Source organism: Adiantum capillus-veneris, chromosome 12 (genome assembly GCF_014529385.1).
Source record: "Adiantum capillus-veneris isolate H3 chromosome 12, ASM1452938v2, whole genome shotgun sequence".
Lineage (NCBI taxonomy): Eukaryota > Viridiplantae > Streptophyta > Polypodiopsida > Polypodiales > Pteridaceae > Adiantum > Adiantum capillus-veneris.
The window spans coordinates 47,060,107-47,085,379 of record NC_140942.1 but is presented as its reverse complement, the minus strand read 5'-3'; the positions used below and the strand labels follow the sequence as shown (position 1 = coordinate 47,085,379).

General features: G+C 41.0%; 1 protein-coding gene across 2 annotated transcripts; it reads left to right on the top strand.

Moving 5' to 3' along the window:
• The first annotated feature begins 18,086 nt into the window (after positions 1–18,086).
• On the top strand, positions 18,087–23,525 carry LOC147445701 (histone-lysine N-methyltransferase, H3 lysine-9 specific SUVH4-like). 2 transcript variants are annotated; one of them, XM_086525144.1, is made up of 14 exons: positions 18,087–18,979; positions 19,211–19,330; positions 19,895–19,949; positions 20,068–20,189; positions 20,274–20,447; positions 20,744–20,842; positions 20,931–21,029; positions 21,102–21,154; positions 21,349–21,434; positions 21,503–21,662; positions 21,747–21,852; positions 21,939–22,124; positions 22,224–22,454; positions 22,872–23,525. In XM_086525144.1, the coding sequence occupies exons 1-14, from the start codon at positions 18,281–18,283 to the stop codon at positions 22,980–22,982; spliced, it is 2,301 nt and encodes a 766-aa protein (XP_086381270.1). In that variant the 5' UTR covers positions 18,087–18,280; the 3' UTR covers positions 22,983–23,525. The 2 variants fall into 2 exon arrangements, with proteins under 2 accessions (XP_086381270.1, XP_086381269.1); XM_086525143.1 differs by having other exon boundaries at positions 20,931–21,154; positions 22,872–23,518.
• The last annotated feature ends 1,748 nt before the right edge of the window (positions 23,526–25,273 follow it).

The window sequence follows — 25,273 nt, the reverse complement described above, 5'->3', positions numbered from 1 at the left end:
ACTAATTACTGGGTGACACGTGTCCATGTGCCTCACACCACTGGCCACGACATCTTTATGATGCAAAAATTAGCACTTGCTAACTCACAGTCCTTATTGGATAAATTCAATGAAGAAGATAGGACAAAAGATGAGAGGGCACGTCATGGCACAACAATGAACCGATCAAAATGGCTTAGACTACGTATGTCTTTTCTACTAGCACAACTACTATGGAAGGTAATTCTAGAATTATAATATACATGCATTAGATAAGTATATGGGGCTTTTCTTGGAAATCACTTTTTAAAAAATGACAATTTTTATTTCAGAAAGAGTTGATGCAAGTATCGGTTGAAAACACAAAATTTGCCAGCCAAGGGGAGTAGAGAGTACCACATGCACGAAGATGATTACAAGGTAAGTTATGATTTGGTTGTAAAAGAGACTGATAACTTTTTTGTGCGTAAGGGACTAGAGATAGTGGTCATAGCCAATCCTAAGAATGACACAAAGTTATTTCAAAATGCATTTCTTTTGTGGGTTGGGGAGAGAAGGGTTGCAAAATGACCCCCTTTAGAGTCTCGGAGGTTACACAGGCACGCATTAGTCCTGCGAAGTAAGTACTATTTGCTTTTGAAATCACTATTTAATCTTCTAATTTTTTTTTAAAATGTTATCCAATATTAAATTGTAGAAAATGTCACATGGTTGATATATTGGCCAAGGGCGATGTGTCATTGGTGGATGCATCTATTCCCACTCAAAAGAAGCCATTTTCGCAATGATTGATAATGCACGTATGTTGGTGGCAGCTTGAAAGGTGAGTGTAGTAACATTAGAGTACGGGGTCTTATCTAGTATTGCCACTTTACTAATACTTGGAGTGCAGGGGTGGAGAAGACGGAGGCCAAGAACTCCACATTGAAGAAGCTACATGCACGTGCCGCACGCGATTGTGGTATGTCTCTTTGCAAGGCAATGCAGGCTTTTCGATAGGAGCACTTTGGCAAGGCTTTTGTGTGATGGAAGCCAACCATACAAACCACACATAGCACAGAGGAGCAGCCACATTTTGCATGTACTATTCAACGGTTGCTATATAGATATTGAACTATACAATTTTATTAAGATGTAAGACTAATCTTGTGTGTTTTGAATGATGGAGTTGTTCCTCTTGTAATTTATAGATAGTGGTTGGACGCCCTTAAGATAGATCTTTGTAGTCCATACCTTGAGCGTTTAGCGACATGTGGGTAGAGTCTAAGAGAGAGGAGAGTGAGATCTATCCCAAAAATTGGATAGAAAAGCGCCATGGTAAGGAAACATGGAGAGATTGTCCATGGTTCATGGACTATGTGGATGGTGAGTTCCCCAAAAATGAAGCTAAAGAATACAATGGTAAGTTAAGGTCAATATGTGTTTGAACTTGAGAGAGGGTTCCAATCCCTGAGTGAGTATAGAAGGAAGACATCTCTGGACTAGAGTCGGAGTAAGTGTCAGACACTTCTTCCACTATGATTTCTAATGTTCCCCCTTGGTTTACAGTCTCCTCAGTAGATGATCTACTCATAGTTTCCCTATTGAAACCTTGATTTACTATGACACGGACTAATCTAAGCTATATAAAGACCAAAATTTCTCAAAGAAATAGAATACATATCCTTTAGAACCAATACCAACCCGTTGCAGTTGTCGTAACTCCAAACTAACTATTGCCCAACATTGATCTCAATCACTCCTGTACAATCAATAGTATACGTGCTATTCTATTAACCTCAAATATGTACAAGGTCTCTTGGTCAAAATTTTCAGCTTCAACTCTGCCAAAGTAGTCAAAGGACCAATCTACAACCTTTAGTTCCTAAAAACTCAATTTCTAGTAGCAAACAATGTCCAAATGACCTCAAATTTTTCAGGCTATTTGTATAATAGGTCTACAAATCTTGCCAACCAAAAAATGACAAAAATGATCTCTCTGACTAGCTAAAGATAATGAGGAGAAAATAAGCACACTTATTATCTACTGAGTCCAAAAATCATTGCTTTTCATTTTTGTTGATCTCAACTGGTTGAGTGTGTGTTCAATAAGCTCTAAATGGGGCAGTTCAATTTTTGGGTTGACTCTTACACTCAAATGGAATCAAACCTTTAGTGCCTTCACCTAGGCAAGATGTACTTGAGAAGAAAGTTCAATTTTGGGTCTCAAAAAAAGAGCGCCTATTATCTACATGCCAAAAAATACACTTTTTTATAATTTTGATGGCATTCAGGTCTAATACAACCTATTGCAAATACTTTTGGCCAAAAAAATTCACATTTGCATGAATCTACGATGAACAAATAATAATCTTGTTTTGAACCTTGATTTTTTTTTTGAAAGCTTATTTTGACTTTCCAAGAAGTTGCCATAGCTTTTTCAAGATCAATGATAACCAGAAATATTGTTTTTGGTCTTTCAAGCTCACCTCATGAGTCTCGTACCTAAAAACTTTAAATTTTTAAAAAAACACTCAATGATGATAATTCAAAGGGTGAGATAGGTCAAAAATCCTCCTCAATGTCTACTTACCCTACTCCCAGTCAACTCGGCAAATGGTAGTGGTGGAGAGTGTCCACCCACACTGGTTTTTTCTTGTTTTTCTTTTTAAGACGAGTGTCATTTTCCACATTCTGACATAGTGTAAGCTATCAAACACTCAAAAACAACCTAATCTAAGCCTAAATGTCCTGAACGGTGAGAATGACTACTCCAAAGACACCTCTATATAGCTGAAGTAGACACACCTCAACCGTGCGTTTTTTAGAAGTTGGTTTTTTTACTCTAGGTGATCCTAGAGGAAATTTTGAACAATATTCCTAAGCATTGAGATTTTTCCTAGTTTAGGTCACCTCGTCCCCAACAGCATCACCAGAATGTGAGCTCGCTGGTTGCCAAGCTTTGCTATCTTATTGTAGAGGTAGTGAGAACCACATACATAAATGTCACGTCGTGGGATGGAGTCGACTTGACTAGTGCATGGAAGCCATTAAAGGTTTTTAGGCTCTTTGAAAACACACTCATTCCCTATCTACCCAAAACTACACTCAATTGCATGTCAGGAAACAAAAACTAGCAGTGACATCTACAAGAAAATCTGGTCAATTCATCGAGCAAATGAAGTCCAAATGTAGCCAAACTCATGGGACGGATAGGCAATGACTAAAGACACATACCTATGGCTTCAAACCCCCCTTTTGATCACTTGCCAAAATCATGCTTATTATCTACAGGATAGAGTTGACGTATCTATTTTTTATTCCAAATGCACCCTAGAGCTTATCAATGTTGCCATAACATCCCTTTTATGCATAAAATGCATTTTGGTTATGTAAATATTGAGTTATGGGCAGATTTAGAAGAAGGTTAGCCACAAAAAAACCTCAAATGTACTACGAGAAACTTACAATGTCACGTAGAGCTTTCATCTGTGAACACAATGAAGCAGATGGTGCTCCAAACGGACCATTCAAGAGAGAGTTATGAGCTTGAAGAGAGTACACAGTGCTATGTAAACACATCGTATGGTTATTATCCAGAATCAACTTACAAAGCCTTTACAAAAAATGGCTTTTATACTTTAGCCATAAGTTTAGGAAATGTGAAACTGGCTCAATTTGTGTAAGTAAGGACTAGAAATGACTTGGAATAAATAGAATTTGGAAGTTCTCAGCCCTAATTATTGCTTTACATTCTTGAAATCATAATCAAAATACAAGGTTGGACATGATGGGATGTTTATATAAAAATGATAGGAATTACAAGAGTGGGCTAAAAAATGTGCAAAATTGTGTGTCGGGTTAGCCTGTTGCTGCTGACATCCTCTTGACCCCATTACAACGGTATATTCTCAGACTTGGTTTATAGGATTGGTATTTTGGCTCCCATAGACCACACTCTCAAAGGTTTGTAACCCATTGATCGTGTAGGTTGAGCCCCCAAAACATATGTATGCTCCCTTGGCTCATTGAACCCCATTATTCTTATAGTGAGCCCTTCTGGACCTTATGAATTAGTCTTAGATCTACCTGGTGGTCTTACCTTTGTTGAATGCAGTAGGTAGAGATCAGAGCTCCCATATAAGTGTACCTTTCCAACTCTTTTGATTCAATCATCCTCTACTCCCTCCCATACTTGTCCATTGATAAGACTCACTCCTTCGACATCTTTGTATGTAAATGCATACATGTTTTTATGGTCTAATAGCTCCCTAGGGTTGGGTTCTAAGAATTTGTAGAAGTTGGTGTTGATAACCATTTGCAAACATGTAAAGGACCATGTAAACATAATCTATCTAAACTCTAGTGACCTCAATGGTCTTAATGAACGTAGCATTTTGGTTTGTGGATTAGAGGAGGTTTCTCTTCTAGTTCCTCATCTACTTTGGCTTTGGTGCCATCATACCCCACTTATCAATGATGTAGGGGTCGAATACAAATTGATACTCTACTCCATCCTCATCAAAATACATGTATCCATTATAGTCCACAAGCACAAAGTCCTTGAACTCATTAGGTCTATTGTCAGGTTTAGTGACTTTCTGTCCAGTACCATATTGTCACATACCAATTCAACCCTTTTCTAAACACTCTTTACCCCGACAATAAACTTGGATGGTGTCCACCTTCTTCTACTTCTGGATATGAATGGTAAGTCTTCTTCTAAACTATATGCTTCTTTTCACTTATACTATGGTTGATGATGCATGTAGTGACCATCATTAATGGCAAGGAACACGCAAGTACTCAGGAGGTTCCTAAAGAGGAGGTTGAGAAGGAGGATCTACATGATGAATCAGAAGCAAACCAAGGAGAGAGCTGAAAAGCAAGAAGAAAAGCTTGCAGCTAAAAAAAAATCACCTAAGAAAGGAATTGATACCAAGATGTCACTCGACTCTTTCAAAGAAGAGAAACTTTCTCAAAGAGGGATATGCTTCAAGGAGATTAGGAGAGCACAAAAGGCACTCATTGTGACCATTCAAGTATGCTTCCTTTCTAGAAACTTTGTGGACATGTTGCAAAGAAACTTAAAATAGATATGAAGTTGAACATTTTGTAAAGAGCACATGACATTTTGTAAAAAATATACAATATCCCTTTTTGCAAACCAACATTTTGTATAGTTGTACACCCCTTGCAAAATCAAATTTTTTGATTATAATATGAGGAAATACAATTAAATTTAACCAAAGGATTTCACTATTATAATTTCATTCCTTCCTAGTCGAGTGTTATTCCCAATATATTCCAGCTTCTGCTGAAAATTGTGGCATCCCTTGGATCTATCTCTGCATGTTTAGTCCCATCTAATCATATTGAAAGTAGCATGTCAAGCCTCAAAGCATAATCCATGCCATCTTCTAGCCATACACATGAAGGGCCTAAATATTCTACTAACCATGGTGGGAGTTGTTTAAAATATGATGAGATTATGAAAATTGGCTCAAAGTATGTCTCTACCTTCTCTTCTACTTCCTCCTCTACCTTCTCCTCGTCTACTCATGGGCTTTTCTCTTCTTCTGCTTCCTCTTCCTCATAGGAAGCGAGGAAGAGGAGCATGTACCCTTACCCATATTTCTTTCCCTATTGTTAGAAACATGTATCCTTACCCATTGTTCATTATAAGTGTAGACGGGTGACTTTGGGAAACCAGCTTGAGCTATTTATAGTGTTATGAGGGGATGGCAAGACTGTGGTATGATAGCACATTGTTTTTTTCACCATACAAAACCCATACAATATTGAGGGCATAACATTGACGCATCTTTTTCCAACCAACCCCAAAAAGCCTTACAAAATGGAAACAAACAAAATGAGACATTTGCACCAAATAAGGAAGACTTGGTGTCATTGACATGAAATATTTTGTACAGCAACAATCAATACAAACTTCCAGCAACACTAGCAATAGTGTAGGGCTCTAACTAAGGACTAGGTTTTAGCTTGGAAGTAAATTCACAATCCCTTATAGCACTTCTTAGCATAGAGATTTCTTTTCAATCCTTCTCGAGACATGCAAGCCATATCATAAAAAAGGAAAAGTAAGACTATGGCTCATAGAAGCAAAGAATGGCAAAAAGAAAGACATCATTATTTACACACCTTTCCATTATCTCAAAAGAAAAAATTGCAGGTAAATCTTCTCTGCATTGTGTAGATCCTACCTCATTTGGTGCAAAGTGTACATGGATCTTATCTTCAAGGTGGCCAAGTGTTCAATGTTCATCCACATATCAATGTGCTAGATGGGATTCTCATGATAATCAGTCGTGCTTTGATTTAGGGACCAATTCAACCCCCACACAATGCCACTAACTATAAAATAATGATTTAATGAAGTTATGGGCATGGATCATGTATTCACAAGTAATGAAGCCAAGTTTCACTTTGTAAATGACTCCGTTCACTGTTTTTGGAGCTCAACCTTCATCCACAAATTCTATACATCATCTATGGTTAGGCACTGAGTGGCATCATTGTTCTAGAAATTTTCACACATATCTTTGCAAAAATATCCACAAATACAATGATGGGTTTACAAAATTGAAACTCTGTTCTACTTGCTTGTAATGTTAGCCTTTAAATGTTTTTAGATTTCATAAAAGATCTTGCACATGTAGCTTTCACTTGTTCTTGAGGTTGGCAGTGGCCACTCTCCACTCTTAAAATCAGGTAGAGCAAGCTTCAAAATAATATCCCAATCCTCTATGGATTTGGGTGGAAAATAGAAAGGATTATAAAAATACCTCCTTCTGTGTTAGAGACCCATGAGTTCTTGCTTTGTAAAGCTCCTCCCCAATGGAGACATGTTAAAAATCCAAAATGTCAATGATACACTCCACCGACTGCCATTCCTCTATGCTTTAGGGATGGACTCGGGGTGGAGGTGTGTAAGAAGCATAGTAGCACAAAACAAGCACAAATAATATAACAATCATAATGCAAAGTACCACAAACAAACTAAAGCAAAGTGGAAGTAATAGTCAACATATCAATCACTTATAGTTAGCTCTTTGCAGAGGAAGATTGGAGATCCCGAGGCAAAGGTGAAACTCCTTGTGTGTGTATACATGCTACATTAAAACTTCCTTCACTATCTTCTTGGCTCAAGAAAGCCTTAAATCTTTATTCTTTCTTTCCAACGTGACAAGAATTGATTTTTTTAGGATCTTATCTTCTCTATTATGATGCGTTATAATCTAGCTATCCTTGGCTATGGATATTGGGATCCACCGGTTGTATTCATCTAATGTGGCATAGGTGGTAATGGTTTCAATGGATGTACTAGGGCGTTTAGACCGGGTGGACTCCATTGCTTGAGGAAGATGACACATAGAAGATCAAGGTGAAAAGAGGGCATTGACTGTCTTCTCCCTTTTTATTTCCTCCTAGAATAGGGTACTCTTCTTATGGGTTTTCAACCCCTTTACGTTCCAAGATTGGATAGTGAGAGACTCCATCATGAATGAGGGGTTCACTCGGATAGAGGAACAAATTCTTCAGCATTTGAATTATCCCCCCCCCCCCCCCCCCCTCTCTCCTTGGTCTCAGGAGTATCCGGGGGTTCCAAGTCAGGGGATTTCTTTTCTTGTAGTGCTGCAAATGGATTGTGCAGTGGGACAATGAACCCCCCTCCTTTTCGAAGGGGTGGAGGATGAATTAGATCCTTTCACCTCAAGTGTTCTCACGACTTGAAGCACTTTGGAGTCTCCTGCCACTGCCTTCACTCTTTTGGCTCTTTTCAGACTAAGGACTTGGACAGCCGTCACCGTTGTCACTGTCATAAATTTGGGGGTAGCAGTGGGAGTAATGATCCTATTATTATTGCCTTCACCTTCAAAATTTTGTTGTATGGGAATCGATTCCTCCACAATCTTTTCTTGCATCTTAATATCCATTTTTTCACATACCATATCTCCTTTATCCTTCCCTGCATTTGTCCCTTTGCCTCCTTGCTTCTCCAGCCCTTCCATCAGGGATTCCATTTTACTAGGGGCATGTGTTGCCGAAGCTGCAGTATCATTAGTCTTCAAGGGGCAATTCTTGGTGAAGTGTCCAAAGTTGTTGCATTCAAAACATGCCCCAAAGTATGTTCCAAAGTTTAGCAGAATAGTAACAAGCTCAGCTCTGACATTGATAACCATGCTCTTAGGTGGCGTTTTAGACGCATCCCAACCTATACAAACCCTGTTTGAGGTTCTACCAAACCCTCTCTTGCTAGTGATAGCCGTTTTTCGGCTCTCCGTAATTGCCATAGTGAGTTAACCCACCCTACCAAAATCATCCAAACACTGTGGCTATCCCTACCATTTCACTGTATATAGGTGTGTGTGAGTTAGGGGACTTTTCCCGTATCTTCTTAAAAACCCTCAGCTAACTAGTCACTGGGCTAGTTGAGCCAAAAAAATATAAAAATATAAAAAATATAAGTATATTATGGTCCATTTGTGTGTAAATATTTCATTGTATATAGGGCCTAAATAAAAGGATTTTTCATAATTATTTTGGTATTTATTTAAATATTTCTACCTATGGTGTGTTGTTTATGCTATGTACATTGACTCACCATTACCATATTTTTTCTTACCATTTTGCATACTCTTTATTCCATATAAAAAATAATTTCATGCAAGCTTCTCTTATTTTTGGTGTAACTCCATCCCAACAAAAATCCAAAAAAACTAGTTTTATTTATGTGTATATTTTTTCACTATTGTGATTTTTCCTTCCTACATCTATTCTCTTTTACTCTCATAAATTAGAACACCAAAAATATTCATCTTTTTATGATAGACTTATAATGAGAGAGATTTATTTTGACCCCTTTATATTTTTCCACCTATATTATTTATATTTGACATGTACATATTTTTTTAGACCCCTCAATATTTGATTTTCTTAGTTGTACTATTCACTTATATCATGATCTCAAAACTATCTTCAATTATAGACCTACCAAATAAGGTCAAGGGTATGTGGAATGCATGCATGCACCATGGGGAGCTCACTCTTGGAGGTATTCAAAAGAATCATCCAAAGAAGGACCTCACAAGGACCTTGTGCAGTGGAAAAAACAGTCGGTTTTGCTGAATTTTTAAAGATCACATGCTCCCCGAATTTGAAAAGGTGATACAAACAAAAGTTGTAGATCGTGAGCTGAACTTTCACCTCAAATTTTTTCATCTTTTTTTGAGCTACGAGCTGTGAGCTAGGATTTTATTTGTGGACCCCAGTTTGCCCATGCTATGCAGCCACACTCCCTCTTCCACTTTATCATTTTCCTATTTCACACACACTCCTCCCTCTCCTTCCCACTCCCAAACCTGCAACTCCCATGTCCTAATTCACCCTCTTCACCATTGCCACATCTCTCACACCTCCATAGCCTTCATCCTTCATTTCTACACCCTATGTGTCCCCCTTTCTCTCTACATATATGTCCTTATTACCATACTCTCTTCAGCTTTGTAAAGAACTTCAAAAAATCAGCAAAAATCCAAGGATAACCTCTGTAAACGAAGGCTTTTATCATGAATTTTCCAAGGTTTGAAATAACATAGCTTCATCGACACGCGCTGCTTCGCCATGCTGACTGCTTCTTCTTCCGGTGTTGTAAAGAGGTGAATGTCAACTTCTCCAAAGCTTCAACCTCTCTTTACAAGCTCATCCCTTCTCTAACTTTTCTCATCATATATCTCACCATTTGGTGAATGATTTTGTAAATATTTTTTAGTGATAATTACTAACTACTAACCACTAACCTTATTGTAAAATGCACCCTCTACTAGAGCAGGCACTCCCCAATTATTCACTCAATCCTCTCTCCTTTCACCCTCAATAATTCTCTTCCCTTGAGCCCACATCCATGTGACTCAAAGGACAAGAGAGACCCACCCTCATAAAAATAAAATAAAATATGCATAATCTTTTATTCCTTCAAATAAACTTGATTAGGCCTAATCCTAATCGGGGCTTCTAAAACCTATAAATAGAGCCCTTCTCTCCCTTGTAAAATATCACATGATCACACTACACCACACCATTCTCAACACATAACACACCACTCTTCAAGCCTAGTTGTGTAGAGTGTGTGCATCGTGAGTGCTCTATTCCATCACTACACATAGGTGCATGGAGAAGCTTGAAGTTAGTTATGCCATCTAAAGGAGTGGAGTGATACTATACTCTGCAATCACACTTGTAGCCTACTCTTGTCCATAAATAAGGTTCATAGTTTTGGGTGCAATTGTATGCTGCAACTACGACTCTTCTCTCCAAATTGACTTGTTGGCTCATCAGGTGGTTGAAGGTATATTGTCCTTGAAGTTTGTTATGCCATTTCATGCTTGGTGGTTTGAGGGCTTGTTGAATTGTTTGCCTAAAAGGTAAATTGTAAGAGGGTGATCGGTGAGAGGGCTCCCGTGACCCTAAGACAATTTGTGTATTGGCAACAAGGTCAAGTTTTGTGTTGTCTCTCTGTTTCTCATCAAGCTTTGTGTGCATCTAGTCTTTAAGGCTAAGACTGAGTTGCTCAAGTTGATTTGTGCTCTTTACCTCTCTCTCGCGTGGTGAATGTTTGTGTTTGGTGTGTGTGGCTATCTTGCATTCCCCTCTCTTTGTGCGTTTGAGTACAAGGAGATATCACGTGCGTCCTAGTTCGCATCTACAACTAGGTGGTGCCCCTTTTCTTGTTTGGTTTCTGGCTGTGGGTTTTTGTTGTCTCTGATTGTGCTTGCCCCAGCCCTAATTGAGCAGCACGGGAGCCTCGAAGGGTGTTTAGAGGCCGCTCTTCTTGTTGCCCGCCCCGGACCGCCTCACTAGGTATAAATAAGAGAGTGCCTAGTTGGCTAGCAAGCATCCTGAGATTTTCCCACAGCCAGCTAGGCAGTCCCACAAACTCAACCCAGACTGGATGAAACCCTTGTAGAGATTCAGTTGAGTCGAACACTGGCTCCCAAGGCACCACACAAACTGTAGTCCTATTAAATACTAGGGGGCCTTTGTCAAGGATCTTTTCCACATCGGAGGCCTCTTTGAATCTCACTGAACAAAAACCTTTAGCTAGGTAAAAAGTACTTTCAACTGCTCCTCCATGACCAAGAATTTGAGGGCCCTGAAGCCATTGAATCATCTCAAACCTGTTCGGGATACTTCCATTGAACCCAAATACAAGCGTTAGCTTAGCTTGCCTGGCTAACTGTTTTTTGATAAGTGTTGGTGGAATCGCTATAGTAATAGCCTCAACAACCTCCACCTGCTGTGGCAAAGACTTTTTTAAAGCAAAAAAGGCTCGATCTGCCAACCTGTCTTCTACCAGCCCACCGTATTCTGTTTGGGAGCAAGTTCTTTTGTTGTTATTAGGGTCGGACTCAATCATTTTGTTGACTTACATGAGCTCTCAATGAAGTCTAGCTCTTGTATTCTGCAGTTTTTCGATATCTCCTTCACTTGACATCCCTTCTAATGAGCCTTTTCCATAATCCTTAGAGTTAGGCCCCTTGAGTATGCTAGAAAACGAAATACCTGGCCTGCGAGTAGCAGATGCACTTGACGCTTTATTTACATTCATACAGATGGGACCCTGAGGAACCTCGTCTTTAAGGGTTTTTACCTCGAATTTGAACCCTTGCCTGAGCCCATTTTCTCTTTTGTTTCCTCATAGGGAACTTTTTCAGTTGGGACAGTTTTGTCCTCTTTCATGGTCGAAGCCTTTGGCGACTTGGGGCTCGACATTTCCGTATCATGCATCGGTCTCAAGATCGAGCCATTACCTACATCCATCGGCATGGCTAGCTCCATTTCGGATATTTTCCCCGCCGCTAGCATCTGTGAAAATTTGACGATATCCTCACTTGCGACCAGAGCGTTGAGTTCCATTATCAAGTGTCGCAGGCTTACAAAACTTGATTAAGCTCAAGACCTTAAAGGCAAATAGGCTCTATCAAACAAGTAACGATCTCCTCCCCTTTAATACAAAAATGGCAAGGAGACAAAAAGGTAATAATCGCTCGTTTGATATAAACTCAAGGCTGGATGCTGCTCGGACTTTGAGAAGCAAAGTGATAATCGTTAACTTAGATCACCAAAAAAGAAAAAAGAAAAAAGAAAAAAGAAAAACATAGGCATGAGCTAATGATCACGATTATTGTCAAGGAGATGATAATCATAGAAATGCCCACAGTTGGAGTGCGTCACAGCAAGTGCGAGCCCCAACACACACACACACACACACACACACAGTAGACTCTCTAAGCACAAGGGCGCTCTGCACGGTGAGCAACACGCACACTAACCGAGCTTAGAAACGGTTGCAGGCTGAATATAAATAACAAAGGCTAAATCACACAGTGTGTGACACGAGCCGCGTGCACCATATATCAAAATTGATCCAAACCGAATGGGGAGCAATACGCAGGAGCGCAAAGGATCTTGCTCACCATCGCCAAGCTGACTGGATACAGTCATTGATGGAGATGAAGGTAGTCCCAACAAAAAGCCTTTCGGATCACATTCCTCTGCACATACATTTTAAGAAGAATAAAGGGGAGGAGCAGATCCCAGGAGGTGAGAAAAAACTGTTAGTAAACAGGGGCACACCTATTCAAAGACCCTCTTTTCAAGAATCTAACCAAGAAAGCACTGGGTAAGCTCAAAAAAGATGTCAACCTCAACAAACACAATGCGTGGGACCTCTTTGCTCAGAGCATCCAGAAAGCAATCAAAACCTGGGGCCTCCGAATCAAGAAAGCTAGGGAGGTACACCTTCTGCATCTTACAGCGGAGGTACAATTGCTTACCTCCATAAAAGCCAAATTATGGGCATGCTACTGAGGAGGAGCACAAACGATGGCTCAAAGCCAAAGCTAACCTTGCTAATGAGCAGTTAGAAGATATCAAAAAGGCAAGGCTTCTCTCCAGGGAGACTTTTCTTCAACCTGAAGCCTCCAATCAAGCTCTGTTTTTTAGGGCTTTAAAAATCAAGAAGAGCCGGGGCCACGTCCGCTCGCTCTATGATGAGAAAGGGATAGCAATTCATAACCAGGATGAGATGGCTGGTCTGATGTTGAGCTATCTTAGTCAAATCATTGTACGGCCAGAGATCCAGTCCCAAGAAGTGGAAGAAGCCAGAGGGACCTTACTTTAGAGTGTCAAGAAGGAAATTCCCCACTCATAATCTAATAGTTTGGAACGGGCATTCTCCGAAGATGAATGTTCACTAGCATTGCAAGCCCTTGGCAAGGAAAAGTCCCCTGGTTGGGATGGGATGACGGTGGAATTCTATAGAGAATTTTGGGATGATCTCAAGGCCCCAATCACAAGATTGGCCAATAAAGCCATGGTCGAAGGGTCATTGGAGGTAAGTGTAAAAAGAGGGCTTATCAAACCCATCCCAAATAGATATGATGTTCTCAACTGAAACATTGGTGCCCAGCCGTCAGACTAGCCCCCTTACTAACCAAGATCATCTCTCCCCATCAACATGGGCTCATCAAAGGAAGGTCCATTTACGATAACATATTGGCAACAATGGTGGGCATCGAATACGCAATTGTCACAAAGCAGGAGTGCATTCTGCTGTAGTCGGACCTGGACAAGGCTTATGACAAAATAACATGGACATATATAGAAGCCGTCATGGAAGCTCTGGGCTTTGGGCCTTGCCTATGGTGGCTGGTACGTGTACCGGGGGCTGGAAGCAAGTCAAAGCTCTTATTCAATGATAGAATTGTGGGCTCTTTTGAGGTCAAAAGGTCTATTAAGCAGGGATGCCCTCTAGCCCCCCTACTTTTCGCCATAAGATCACATCCTTTAATCACGATGCTCGAAGCTAGTGTGGAATGAGGGGAGTTGCAAGGCCTTGCTTTACCAGGAAATAGCCAACTCCTAGCAAAACTTTTTGCAAACGATTCTCTCCTCTTCTTGAAGGTGTGCCCCCAAGTCATCAAAAAAGCTATGGATATTGTACATATATTCTCCGTAGCTTTGGGGTCCCAGTGTAATGTAGAGAAGTCAAGGCTGATCTCCCTATCAGAAAATGACTCATTTGACCCTTCTGTCTGGTCGGGGGAGATTGTCACAAAAGGGAATATCTTTAGACATCTAGGAGCCCCCTTGGGGGCGGATGTAACTCACAAGCAAAGATTTGAATGGGTGCTTGAAAAAATCAAAGGAAAAAATGAGTAGGTGGGAGTATGCTCTTCTCCCATTCCCAAGTCGGATAAAAGTGATGAATGCCTTTATGATTCATTGTATTGCCTTCACTAGCCCGCTTCTCAAGATGGCTAAGTGTCACTGAAAAGAGTTCTTAAAACCAGTAAAAAGGTTTTTATGGAAAAACAACACAAAATCCTCTAGGCCATGGCAATGGGCCCATTGGGAATCAGTTGCTTAGCTGGGGAATCAAGGAGGCCTCGAAATTCTCAACCTTGTGGCCCATGCAAAAGCTTGTTGTGCCAAATTTGTTGTTTCCTTGGCTAAACAGAATCAAGTTTGGGCTGTCATGATCAGAGATATGATAGAAGTAGCTAAACTTGGCTCGAATGGTGGAAAGTGGAGAGGACTGGAGGTTCATGACGAACTGTTAGCCCCAGCGTGGTCTACCTTAAGACTGGGGGGCAGCTCAGGAGAATTGGTAAGAAAATGCAATAGAGCAGCAGGAGTCTTAAAGTGGGGGGAAGAAGCCAGATACTTCAAGAACTCCATTTTGAATCGGTCCCCTTGGCTTTCCAAATTTGTAGATCCGCCACAAACTCCCTATTGGATTGAGACAGCAAGGAAACTGAATAATAAGGGTCTGAAGCGACTTGGGCACTTCTGGGACAGTGGCAACAAGAGTTGGAAAACCATTGACCTTTTGGTTACCCAATACCAACTTAGTATCTTGGAGGTCTTGCTTGTCCACAAAGTGATGAAAGAGCTTAGTGATGACAATCTGTGATTCGGAGTTGGACTGGAATGCTTGGAAATGGCCCGGAAGCAGTCTCTTATGAAAACCCTATACTAAAATCATTTATCAGACAATGATGCATAAGAAGAATTGGTCTAGCCCCCTTAACAAGCTATGGAAAAAGCAATGGCCGGAGGAAAGGTGGGAGCAAGTAATGGAGAACATATGAAAGCCAAAGGTTCCGCAACACATGAAGGTTTTTTTATGGAAGGTAATTTGGGGTGCTCTACCGACGGGGGTGAAGATTCAGGAGAGAGGGATTGGGTCAGATCGATGCTTGGGTGCAGGTTTGGCTAGTGAAGATCTGGCCCACCTATTCATGGACTGCCCAACTATCAAAGGCCTTGCAGGGAAAATATGCAAGTGGATCCAAAGAACATGGAAAATTAGTTTTTTCAAGACTTACCTATTCCTTGGAGGTAAGAATTCAAGTAGTCCTACCCTCCTCATCAGCACTCAAATCGTCAGATACTTCTTCTTACATAATGTATGGCAGACAAGGAACAACCATGTGTTTGAAGGAGGTTTTGAGGTGGCAAGCTTCGCAGAAATTATACAAAGAAGTAAAGTGCTAATATAGACGCTTGGGTGCAAGCAACACTCGGAGGATTGGTCTAGGACTACTTGTGCCTTGTTGTCAGCAGATGGAATGCCTAGGACGGGGGAAAATCTTGGCCATCGGTAAATAAAAGATCTCAGAAGGACAAGATCATGGACCTTGTGTATCAAGGATGAGGGGGCGGGTTGGTAGGGGTGGTTGCCCTGATAACCGATGTAATTATGGCCCATGGATGATCTCATGGCTCAACAAGAGCACAAGACCTTGTAATCTTTTGGGCTATTCAATATAATTCACTCACAATTGTGAGTTTTGCTATTAAAAAAAAGAAAAAAAAGAGGAGGGAGAAGAAGGTGGTGGGATGAAGAAAAAGGTGGGAATAGGAGGGAAAAGAAGGCCCTGAGAAAATTCAAGAATACTTTTTGGTCAATGAAAGAGACATTCTTGAGTAAAAGGACCACATAATGGAAAGTTACTTCAAATTGTCTTAAAAAAAACCATTTTAGAAATTTAAAAGCAATTTATAAAATGAAGATTTCGTAAAGAAGCCCTCCTCCTATTGGCCTAGAGCACTCGCTCTCTAAATGTTAAAAGGCAAAAAATGACCTCAAACTTCCCATAATGACTTGTCCTCGTATGTGTTTAGAGATACGCATCTTCAGCCAGCTTTCTAGCCAGTGATAACTCTACCATTGGCATGGAGCTCATTGAGAGTACTGTGGTATCTTTGCAACAATATTGACTTGGTATTTTCTTTTGTCACATTAGAATTCTTATTGAGCACAATGATTTTGATTGTGTTGGATGCGTTGACACAAAAATATCCGATTTTGGTTATCAGTTTATCTTTTGGTAATGCACTTAAATCATGGAAATCTCAAAGAAAAATACCATTTTCTCTTCTTCTACTGAAATTGAGTATCAAGAGTTGGAGATGTCCTCATTGGATGGTGGCATAAGAGGTTGCATTTGATGGGGTTGTATGACCACTTTGGCACTGCATATGTAATTCACGTTTTTTTTCGGGTCCATTTTCTCTTCTTCTATCGAAATTGAGTATCAAGAGTTGGGAGATATATCATCATTGGCATAAAAGGTTGCATCTGATGGGGTTGTATGACCACTTTGGCACTGCATATGTAATTTACCCTTTTTTTCGAGTCCATTTTCTCTTCTTCTACCGAAATTGAGTATCAAGAGTTGGCGATATGTCATCATTGGATGGTGGCATAAGAGGTTGCATCGGATGGGGTTGTATGACCACTTTGGCACTACATATGCACATCTAAAGGTCCCTTGCACCATCATAAGTGAGCCCTAGGGTTCATTCTCACTTAATCATGCAATACCCATTGTACACACTCATTCCTCCATAGTCACTAAACTATTGATGTTGGGTCATCCTCTCTTACTCTCCCATCTCTTATTTTGTGTTTATATCCTCTCTTGTCTACTTCTGTCTTCATGTGAGGGATTGTCTATCGAGCGAGTGTAGAGCAAGGCAACTGAGTAAGCAACAAGGTTTGCATGCAAGGTGCCTAGCCACTCTAAGGAAGGTGGCAAAAAATGAGTAGGGTGAGAAGAAAGGCTCGTTATGGGTCACATGTTGCACCATAAGTGTCATTTTGGTAATTTTTACCCAATGAAAAGGACTACCTTTCTTAATTGCCTCCATTCATCAGTTCACACCAAATGGCGGCATATGTTATAATTGTAATAGCGAGAAGCGATTTCAACAGGCCGTGCTACCTCAACGGGTGTATGTGTGGCTTATTTTGCCGATATGTGCTCAACAGTCTTAGCCCGCATTTTGCATTGAAAAGCGCCTGGCAACGTTTCTCTTCCGCCAGCCCGTTTTAACCCAGGCTAACTCTCTTGAAAATGTGTATAGTGGCCGGGGCCTTGGCTCCTCCCCTTTAAGTGCCACGGGGTCCCAACTGTGGGATCAATGGTCCCAAGTGAAAGATCAATATGAACCAGTGATCTGCTAAAAGTAAACTCGGGATCCCGAGTTTAGGTTTTACCGGCCAAGCGGGCTAATCTTGGGATGCCCACGCTTCCCCAACAAGGATTTGAACCCTCACCACTAGCTCGACAGTCTGGGGCCTTAACCATCACATCCGCATGCGCTTTCTTGAAACAAATGTGTTTTTCTATAAACTTAAACGTAAAACAATAGGATTCGACATAAAAACTAAACTCAGGATCTCCAGTTTAGTTTTTACGCATCGACGGCCGAGATCTCCAAGTGCTCTTGATTTTGCACAAGAGCCACCATTGATCCCATGGTTGGGGACCCGTGGCACTTAAAGCTGAGGGCCTTGGCTCCTGAGTCACCGGTAGAGTAAAAAGTTTGCAATTTGAAATTTTATAATGGAAATTGCGTGTAATAAAGAGGGGCTGACATCAACGGTCAAAAATTAGTTGATGCGGCCGCCAAAACGACTCAAGGCTACGCCTACCCATCCAAATAAAGTCCGTTTTTTTTCAAACTGAGCGCCTACATAACACTCTCACTCAACTCAAGGCTCGTCTCCACTCCCTCTAAAACTCTCCCGCGACTCCGGAGTCCGCGAGTCGCCCGCCAATAGCCTACACTAACCCACACAGCATTCAGACAAAGATTACTCACGTTCTGCCACTGTCTCTGTTCTTGTCGAGGTCGCCATTGAAGCTTGTCTTCTGCAAACCCCCCCTTCTCTCTCTCTCTCTCTCTCTCTCTCTCTCTCACACACACACACACACACACACACACAATGGTGTACTTGACAAGGAACAACGTTGACATTGAAGAGAGCACACAGTCGCCCAGCAAGAGGGTCCGGGATCCACAAGGACCAACATACTCAGAGTCCTCATCTGATGAAAATGGAGACCTCGAGAGCCACCCTCGAGTCCGTCACACAAGACGCACACTTTGCTCATCAAGGAGTAAGTTTACTGTGTTAAGTGATGATGAAGAAGAGGATGTCGGGAACGCGGTCGACAACCCTCAGCGACGGACTCGCTTTCAAAGCAAACACCACATGAGGCTTGGCGATATTGATGAGAGTTACAAACCACCACAGTTGAAAGCTCTGGCGGTGAAGATGACAGTGAATGAACAATGCAAGAAGGACATGCATTTGCTAGCTGTGCCCAAAGTGCCAGGGGACGTGATGGAAGAGCCAACAGGAAAAAGACAGCTCTTCGGTGATGCGCCCACCTTTGCAAAGAAGGATAATGAAAAATGCAAGAAGGTTCAATGGTGTGTGCCAGTGACGGAAGTCTTGATGAAAAAGCCAGCTGAAAAACAATGTGTTCCTAAAGGTGTCGCATCAAGTTCTTCTGCCGCGACAAACAGGCAGGACACCGCTGTAAAGATAACCTTCACAGAGGCTGGCCATCTTGAAGCGGCGCAGAAAGTCAAGACGATTCTTCGCCATTTCAACTCTTATTACCTCCGCTTTGTGCAGGTAATACCTTTAATGTAGGCTTTGAGAGAGAGAGAGAGAGAGAGAGAGAGAGAGAGAGAGAGAGAGAGAGAGGTTTCCCCTCTTTAGATGTTGTCGTCTTGGTCTCCAGTGGTGCCGTCATTATGGCCTCATGCTTCTTTCACGTACTGGCTTTGCTTAAGCTTTTTGCAGGCTAATGAAGCCCCTTGTTTTTGAGAGAGGGACACTCACAGTGTATGTTTTGGAACTTAGGAAGAAGAAAACAGGTGCCGCAAGGAGGAGTCGGAGAAGTTGAAGATCAAAGCTAAAAGCAAGGAAGAAGGGAAGGAGAAGAAGAAATCAAGGCGCCCTGATCTGAAAGCTATTACCCAGGTGAAGACGGCCTCTTCAACTTGACTGCACCTGCATTTCAATAGTGTCAATGTATATCACAAGAAGATTTATAAATTTTCTCATATAGGAAAACGGAGTCTTTCTCAGTGTTTTTCATACAATGCATAACATCATGAGCTTCTGCTCGAGAGGCACCGCATACCTAGCTAGGTACGATTGGGGGCAGTGGACCACCAGCCCCCCCACCGGGCCGGCGGTCTATTGCCCCCAATCGTACCTAGCTAGGTATGCGGCGCCTCCCTCACAGAAGCTCATGATATTGAGGTAAGTCACAATGTGGGAAATGTTGTGAGAATCTGTCCAAAACACTTTTCTATTTAAGCACAAATAGGTGTGATGTGTGGAACACAAGTGAGTTTTGGGAATGGCGAAGTGATTGTGAATGGATCCTCTTGGGTAGTACCCATGCTAGTAAAACATCTACTAAGACTAACATGCGAGAGGCCTGACAATGTGGGTGTATGAAATAATCACTAACAACCATGTGATTATTAGGCTCGAGGTTGACTATAACTCTCTGTAAACTTCTAATGACTTTTTCAGATGAAGGCTGACAAAAAGATGGAGGACAGAGGCAAAGTCCTCGGGCATGTTCCTGGTAAGCATCATGCGGACATCAAGTGCGCCAACTCAAAGTTGGTTCATGTATTTTTCTGTTTGTATTAAAAAAGGGTGGTCACACGTTCCATTGAGATTACATTTCTGCCTTGCTGTAGGCATAAACGTTGGCGATCAGTTTTTCTCACGCTGTGAGATGGTAGCAATCGGGCTGCATTGCCATTGGCTTGGTGGTATTGACACGATCCCAGCCTCTGCAAGGAAAACACTACCATTTTTGGTAATATGTTTCTCATAATGTGAAGCTGTCCTCTCTGTCTGCATATCTGGGCTCCTCACATATATTTTGTAATATGTCATGTAGAAGAACATCACTAAGCTTCCAGTGGCCAGCTCTATAATGCTCTCTGGGGCATATGAAGATGATATTGACAATTCAGACGATGTGATTTACACGGGAAGTGGCGGCAATGATCTTCTTGGAAGAAAACACCAGATTGCAGACCAAGTCTTGAAGCGCGGCAATTTGGCACTAACGGTACACTAAATGTCCTTGTTTCTTTCTGCTAACCATCTCATTGACTTCTAGGATCAGCAGCAAGAATGTTAATTGGAATCATTGAATGCAAACTAATGGTACACAAAAGTCATTTTTCTTTCTCATTGAATTCCAGGATTGGCAGCAAGAAAGGTTGTTAATTGAATGTGAATAATTATAGCAATCCAGCATTTTCTTGGTTCCTGAAGGTCTTGTTTAATAATGAATGCACTTGTGAGGTGGTTCATATTTTGCGAAAGGGGTGTAAGATGTGCATAAGCATTGATATTGTGCAGTATAACATGGAGCAAGATCTACCGGTGCGGTTGATTAGAGGACACAAGACAAAGAAAAGCTACACTGGGAAAATCTACACCTATGATGGGCTTTACAAGGTAATACTTGTCATAATGACACCAGAAAATATGCAATGCTCATCATGTCGTTGAAGAATAAAACAACAACTTGATCTGTCTTTCTTAGGTGAAGGATTTTTGGGCAGAAAAAGGCCTTTCAGGATTCACAGTATATAAGTTTCGGCTCAAGCGAGTTGATGGACAATCCATTTTGACAACAAATCAGGTAAGGTGGTTAAGATTTAGAATAGACAAATTTATTGGGTTGTATCTATGGATAAGTATCATTCTTTTGCAGGTCCACTTTGTGTCAGGGCATATATTGCCAGCCAACATTGCAGAGCTGAAAGGGTAAGGTGGAGAGTTTGCAATTATTTGGATTGAAAATGCAAATAATCCATTGTTTTGATTGAAAATGCGATTGTACCATTGTTGTTTGCAAAAGGGAGATTATACTCAGACGGAAGTATGCATAGGCTAAGCGTCTTTCGATGATATATCGCGTTAACAGATTGATCGGTTTTTCCTTATTGGAATGCATGCAGGCTTGTTTGCTTAGACATAAGCAACGGTCTGGAAAGGACACCCATCCCAGCTACAAACCTTCAAAATCCTCCTCTTGCTCCGACTGGTGATTGCAATGCCAGCCCTTCGCTCTTTTTTGTCGTGTTGAACCAATGCTGACTTTCATGCTTGTAGATTTTCGGTATACTGCCAAAATTGAGGCGAGAAAGGGCGTGCGCAAGCCATTGCCTGCAAAAGGGTGCAGCTGCAGAGGTGCATGCTATGATCCTAACAAGTGCTCTTGTGCGGTACTCAACAAGAAAAGTTTCCCCTATGTTACCCAAAATGGTGGGAGGTAGGCCAGCATTGAAGCTTACTAGCACAGTGCAATCCATATATTTTATTCAAACAATATATATCGTGAGGTTGTGATGCACAGGCTTGTTGAACCCATGGATGTGGTCTATGAATGTGGCCCAAATTGTGGCTGTGATGAGAGCTGTTCGAATAGAGTTACACAGAAAGGAATGCAATATCGCCTTGAGGTAGAACATGGTCACTTTACTGACTCATCCATTTTCGATTAGTTTATGCTGCCTTGCAACGATACATTCTCTTGGGTAATCCTCAGGTCTTCCGCACCGCAAATAAGGGCTGGGGTGTGCGATCATGGGATACGATCCCGGCAGGCGCCCCTGTTTGCCAATATACTGGGCTGTTGATGAGAACAGAAGATGCAGATCATGTTATTGACAATGACGTGTATGTGTTCGATCTCGATTGCATACAAACAATGAAGGGCATTGGCAGACGCCAGGTGAGTCTGGGTGCAAAATTCAAACATTAGATAACAATCAGTTAGATGCTTATGATTTGGTATTGATCACAGTGAAGCTAATAATTGATTACCTAGCAGAGAAGATTGATATCCAAGGGAAATGAGGATGAGTCTGAGGATGTTGCAACGGATTATGCATCCGAGGAGCCGGAGTATTGCATTGATGCTGCTAATTGTGGCAATGTCTCACGATTTATCAACCACTGCTGTGAGCCGAATCTCTTTGTGCAATGCGTGCTCAACGATCACCATGACCTTAGTCAGCCTTGCATTTGGTTCTTTGCTGCCGATACAATTCATCCCTTGGAGGTAGCTGTTGTCCTATGCTTTTTCATGTGTTATCCAATCATCAGTACTTATGTGTGCACACAAGCGTGCTTATACAAGTAGCGCATGTGTGATGTGCACACCCCTAATGCACTTGCGTTTACATCCACAATGACAATATAAGCTGCATGTGTTTGTTCCTGCTTTCATAGGACAGAATGTGTTTGCTCCTGCTTTCAAACTGATACAAATATGTTCCACAAGTGCACGCGTTGGTACATGTATGCACACAATGACAAAATATGCTGCATGTGTTTGTTCCTTCTTTCATAGGACATACTGATACAAAGGTGTTCCATGAACGTGCATGCGTAAATGTATGCGCACTGTGACAATATATGCTGCGTGTGCTTCTTCATCCTTTCTCAGGACAAACTAATACAAAGATGGTTTTATCAGGAGTTGAGCTATGACTACGGCTATGAACTAAACAGTGTTGTGAAGGATGGTAAGGTAAAGGTCATGCACTGCTATTGTGGAGCCCATGGTTGTAGAAAGAGGCTATTGTAGGGACTTGTACTCACGCAGAATGTGAGCCACAATGGATGACACCATAGCTCCACAATAGAAACCCTGGTTGCATATAAGATCTTGCTAACTGGGTTGTTGTAACCAAGTGAAGTGGTTGAAGTGATGATGTGCGACCAGAGAGAGGCGAAAAGATCACCTTCATGCTATACAATGTACATAGTGTGGGCTGATATTACTTTTTTGTGCACAAATTTTGTGCCCTGCACACCTTAACCGAAAACTTCCCCCCCTTCAGCATCGTTGCTCTTCTCCATGTGAGCCCACAAAACAGATTGCTGATTTGTGGGTGTGTATTGACCAGCTATATTCCCAACAAAAAAAGAGGAGTCCTCTTGCTACACATAGTTTGGTCTGATCTCTTCTTTTTTGTGCACAAATTTTGCGCCATGCTTGCGCAGAGACAGCTGCTCTCTCTTCAGCATCCATGTTCTCCATTTGACAAACCCACAAACAGATCGCTGAAGCAAATATTTCTTGGAAACGCCTATTGAAAAAGAAGCTTAAAATGAAGCTCTCCATCACAACATCATACGAGGAACTGAAATGGGCGCCGTTCTGTTGTCTGGCACCTGCTTATCTCCTTAGAGAGTAGGAATAAGCAGAAGTGCTAGGGGGAGGTGACAGATTGATAGGAAAAATAAATAAATCAATAAATAAAAAATATATATAGAGAAAAAGGAAACTGCCCTGAAATTTGTATGACTTTTAAAACACCCCTTCTTTTTTCCAAACATTTTCATATTAGCCCTCATGTTGGGGCAATTTTTTTCTAGAATTCGCAAAACGCCCTCAGTTTAGCGAAATTCTTGTAGCACCCCTTGCCAGTCTTGCAAACATCACTCAAGGCATTATATTTGGCAACTAATCATAGGAATAAAAAAAAACCATGTATATTAGAATAGAGCCAGAGTTTCAATGATAGTGATATGAAACACATTACATTTTTCATCTTGGTAATGGAGTTTTCATTCCAAGCATGTGAAGCACTTAAATCCCCAAGGATGTGCCACATACACTTCCTTCTGCAAATCACCATTGAAGACGTAGATTTTATGTCCAATTGAAATTGAAATTGATGCCAACCATTAGGTATCTCCAATCTTAGAAAAATAAAAATTCTTTCAAAACAAATTAAGTGCATAAGTGAAGGGTGAGTTTAGGAAACGTAAAGGCAGATGAAGTTGAAAAGTCAAAAGACAAATGAAGATGGAAAGTCAAAAGACATTTTGTGTTCATATAATTATGCGTTTCTCTGATCTTACATTTTTTTTTTTTTTTTTTTTGCGTATTTTGCTTAGTTCTCTAGCGTTTTTCTTGCTCTCTCTCTCTCTCTCTAGCTCGCAATGTTGTATTCATCTTTCTTAGGTAATAACATTGTTATAAATCTATGTGCTTTGTCATTGCCTGTCGTTACGCGCTATAAATTTACGCATCGTTTTTCTTGTTTTTGAGTGGAATCTTTAAATTAGGAGTACTTGTTAATTTTTTGGAAGCCATTAGCAATACCATTTACGACTTGCCAATGTTGCAAACATTAAGCCCTTCTCTTGAGCTTACACTTTTGCCACGTGTCTAGCAATATAGCCACTAACACTACCATTAGGGTCATGTTTTAATGGAAAAATCCACTTCGTATCTCAAGAGGCAAGGCACACAAAAACCATGTGCCATTCTTCACAAAGCAATATTCTGAATTTTGTACTTCATTAAAGGACAAAAGTTCTTTCATCAAACATATTAGACACACCCAAAAACATAACAACCTAATGCACAAGAGGCATGTGGAAAACTCTAGCAAGTATGACCAGACAAAGGGGCACCCAATTTTTTGTCATGGAAGGTTTGAACCAACGATTTTAACATACTTAAGCTTGCTCGGTTTCAGCCCTATTCTCAACAATTATATCTTGTAAATCTTCATTAAAAAATGATTGATCTGTGCTTCATTAGGACTTCTGTGCATACTTACACTGTTAAACAAGGACAATACTATATCTTATACATTTTGGGAGCTCATACATCTCGATTAATCACAAAACACTTCATTTGTGGATGGTACAACTAACCTTTGCTTATTAACCATAACCAACAAAAATAAATTTCAATGCCTTATCATTTAATGTTTTGTGTTGTTGCTTAGGTGGGACTAAAGCATAAGTCAAGCAACCAACCATACACAAATGAATAGCTTCTTACCATCGCAAGCGTCATAGATTGCAAAGCTTTAGTGGGACACCTATTTAGTACATACTTGATAGCCTCAAGCCAAA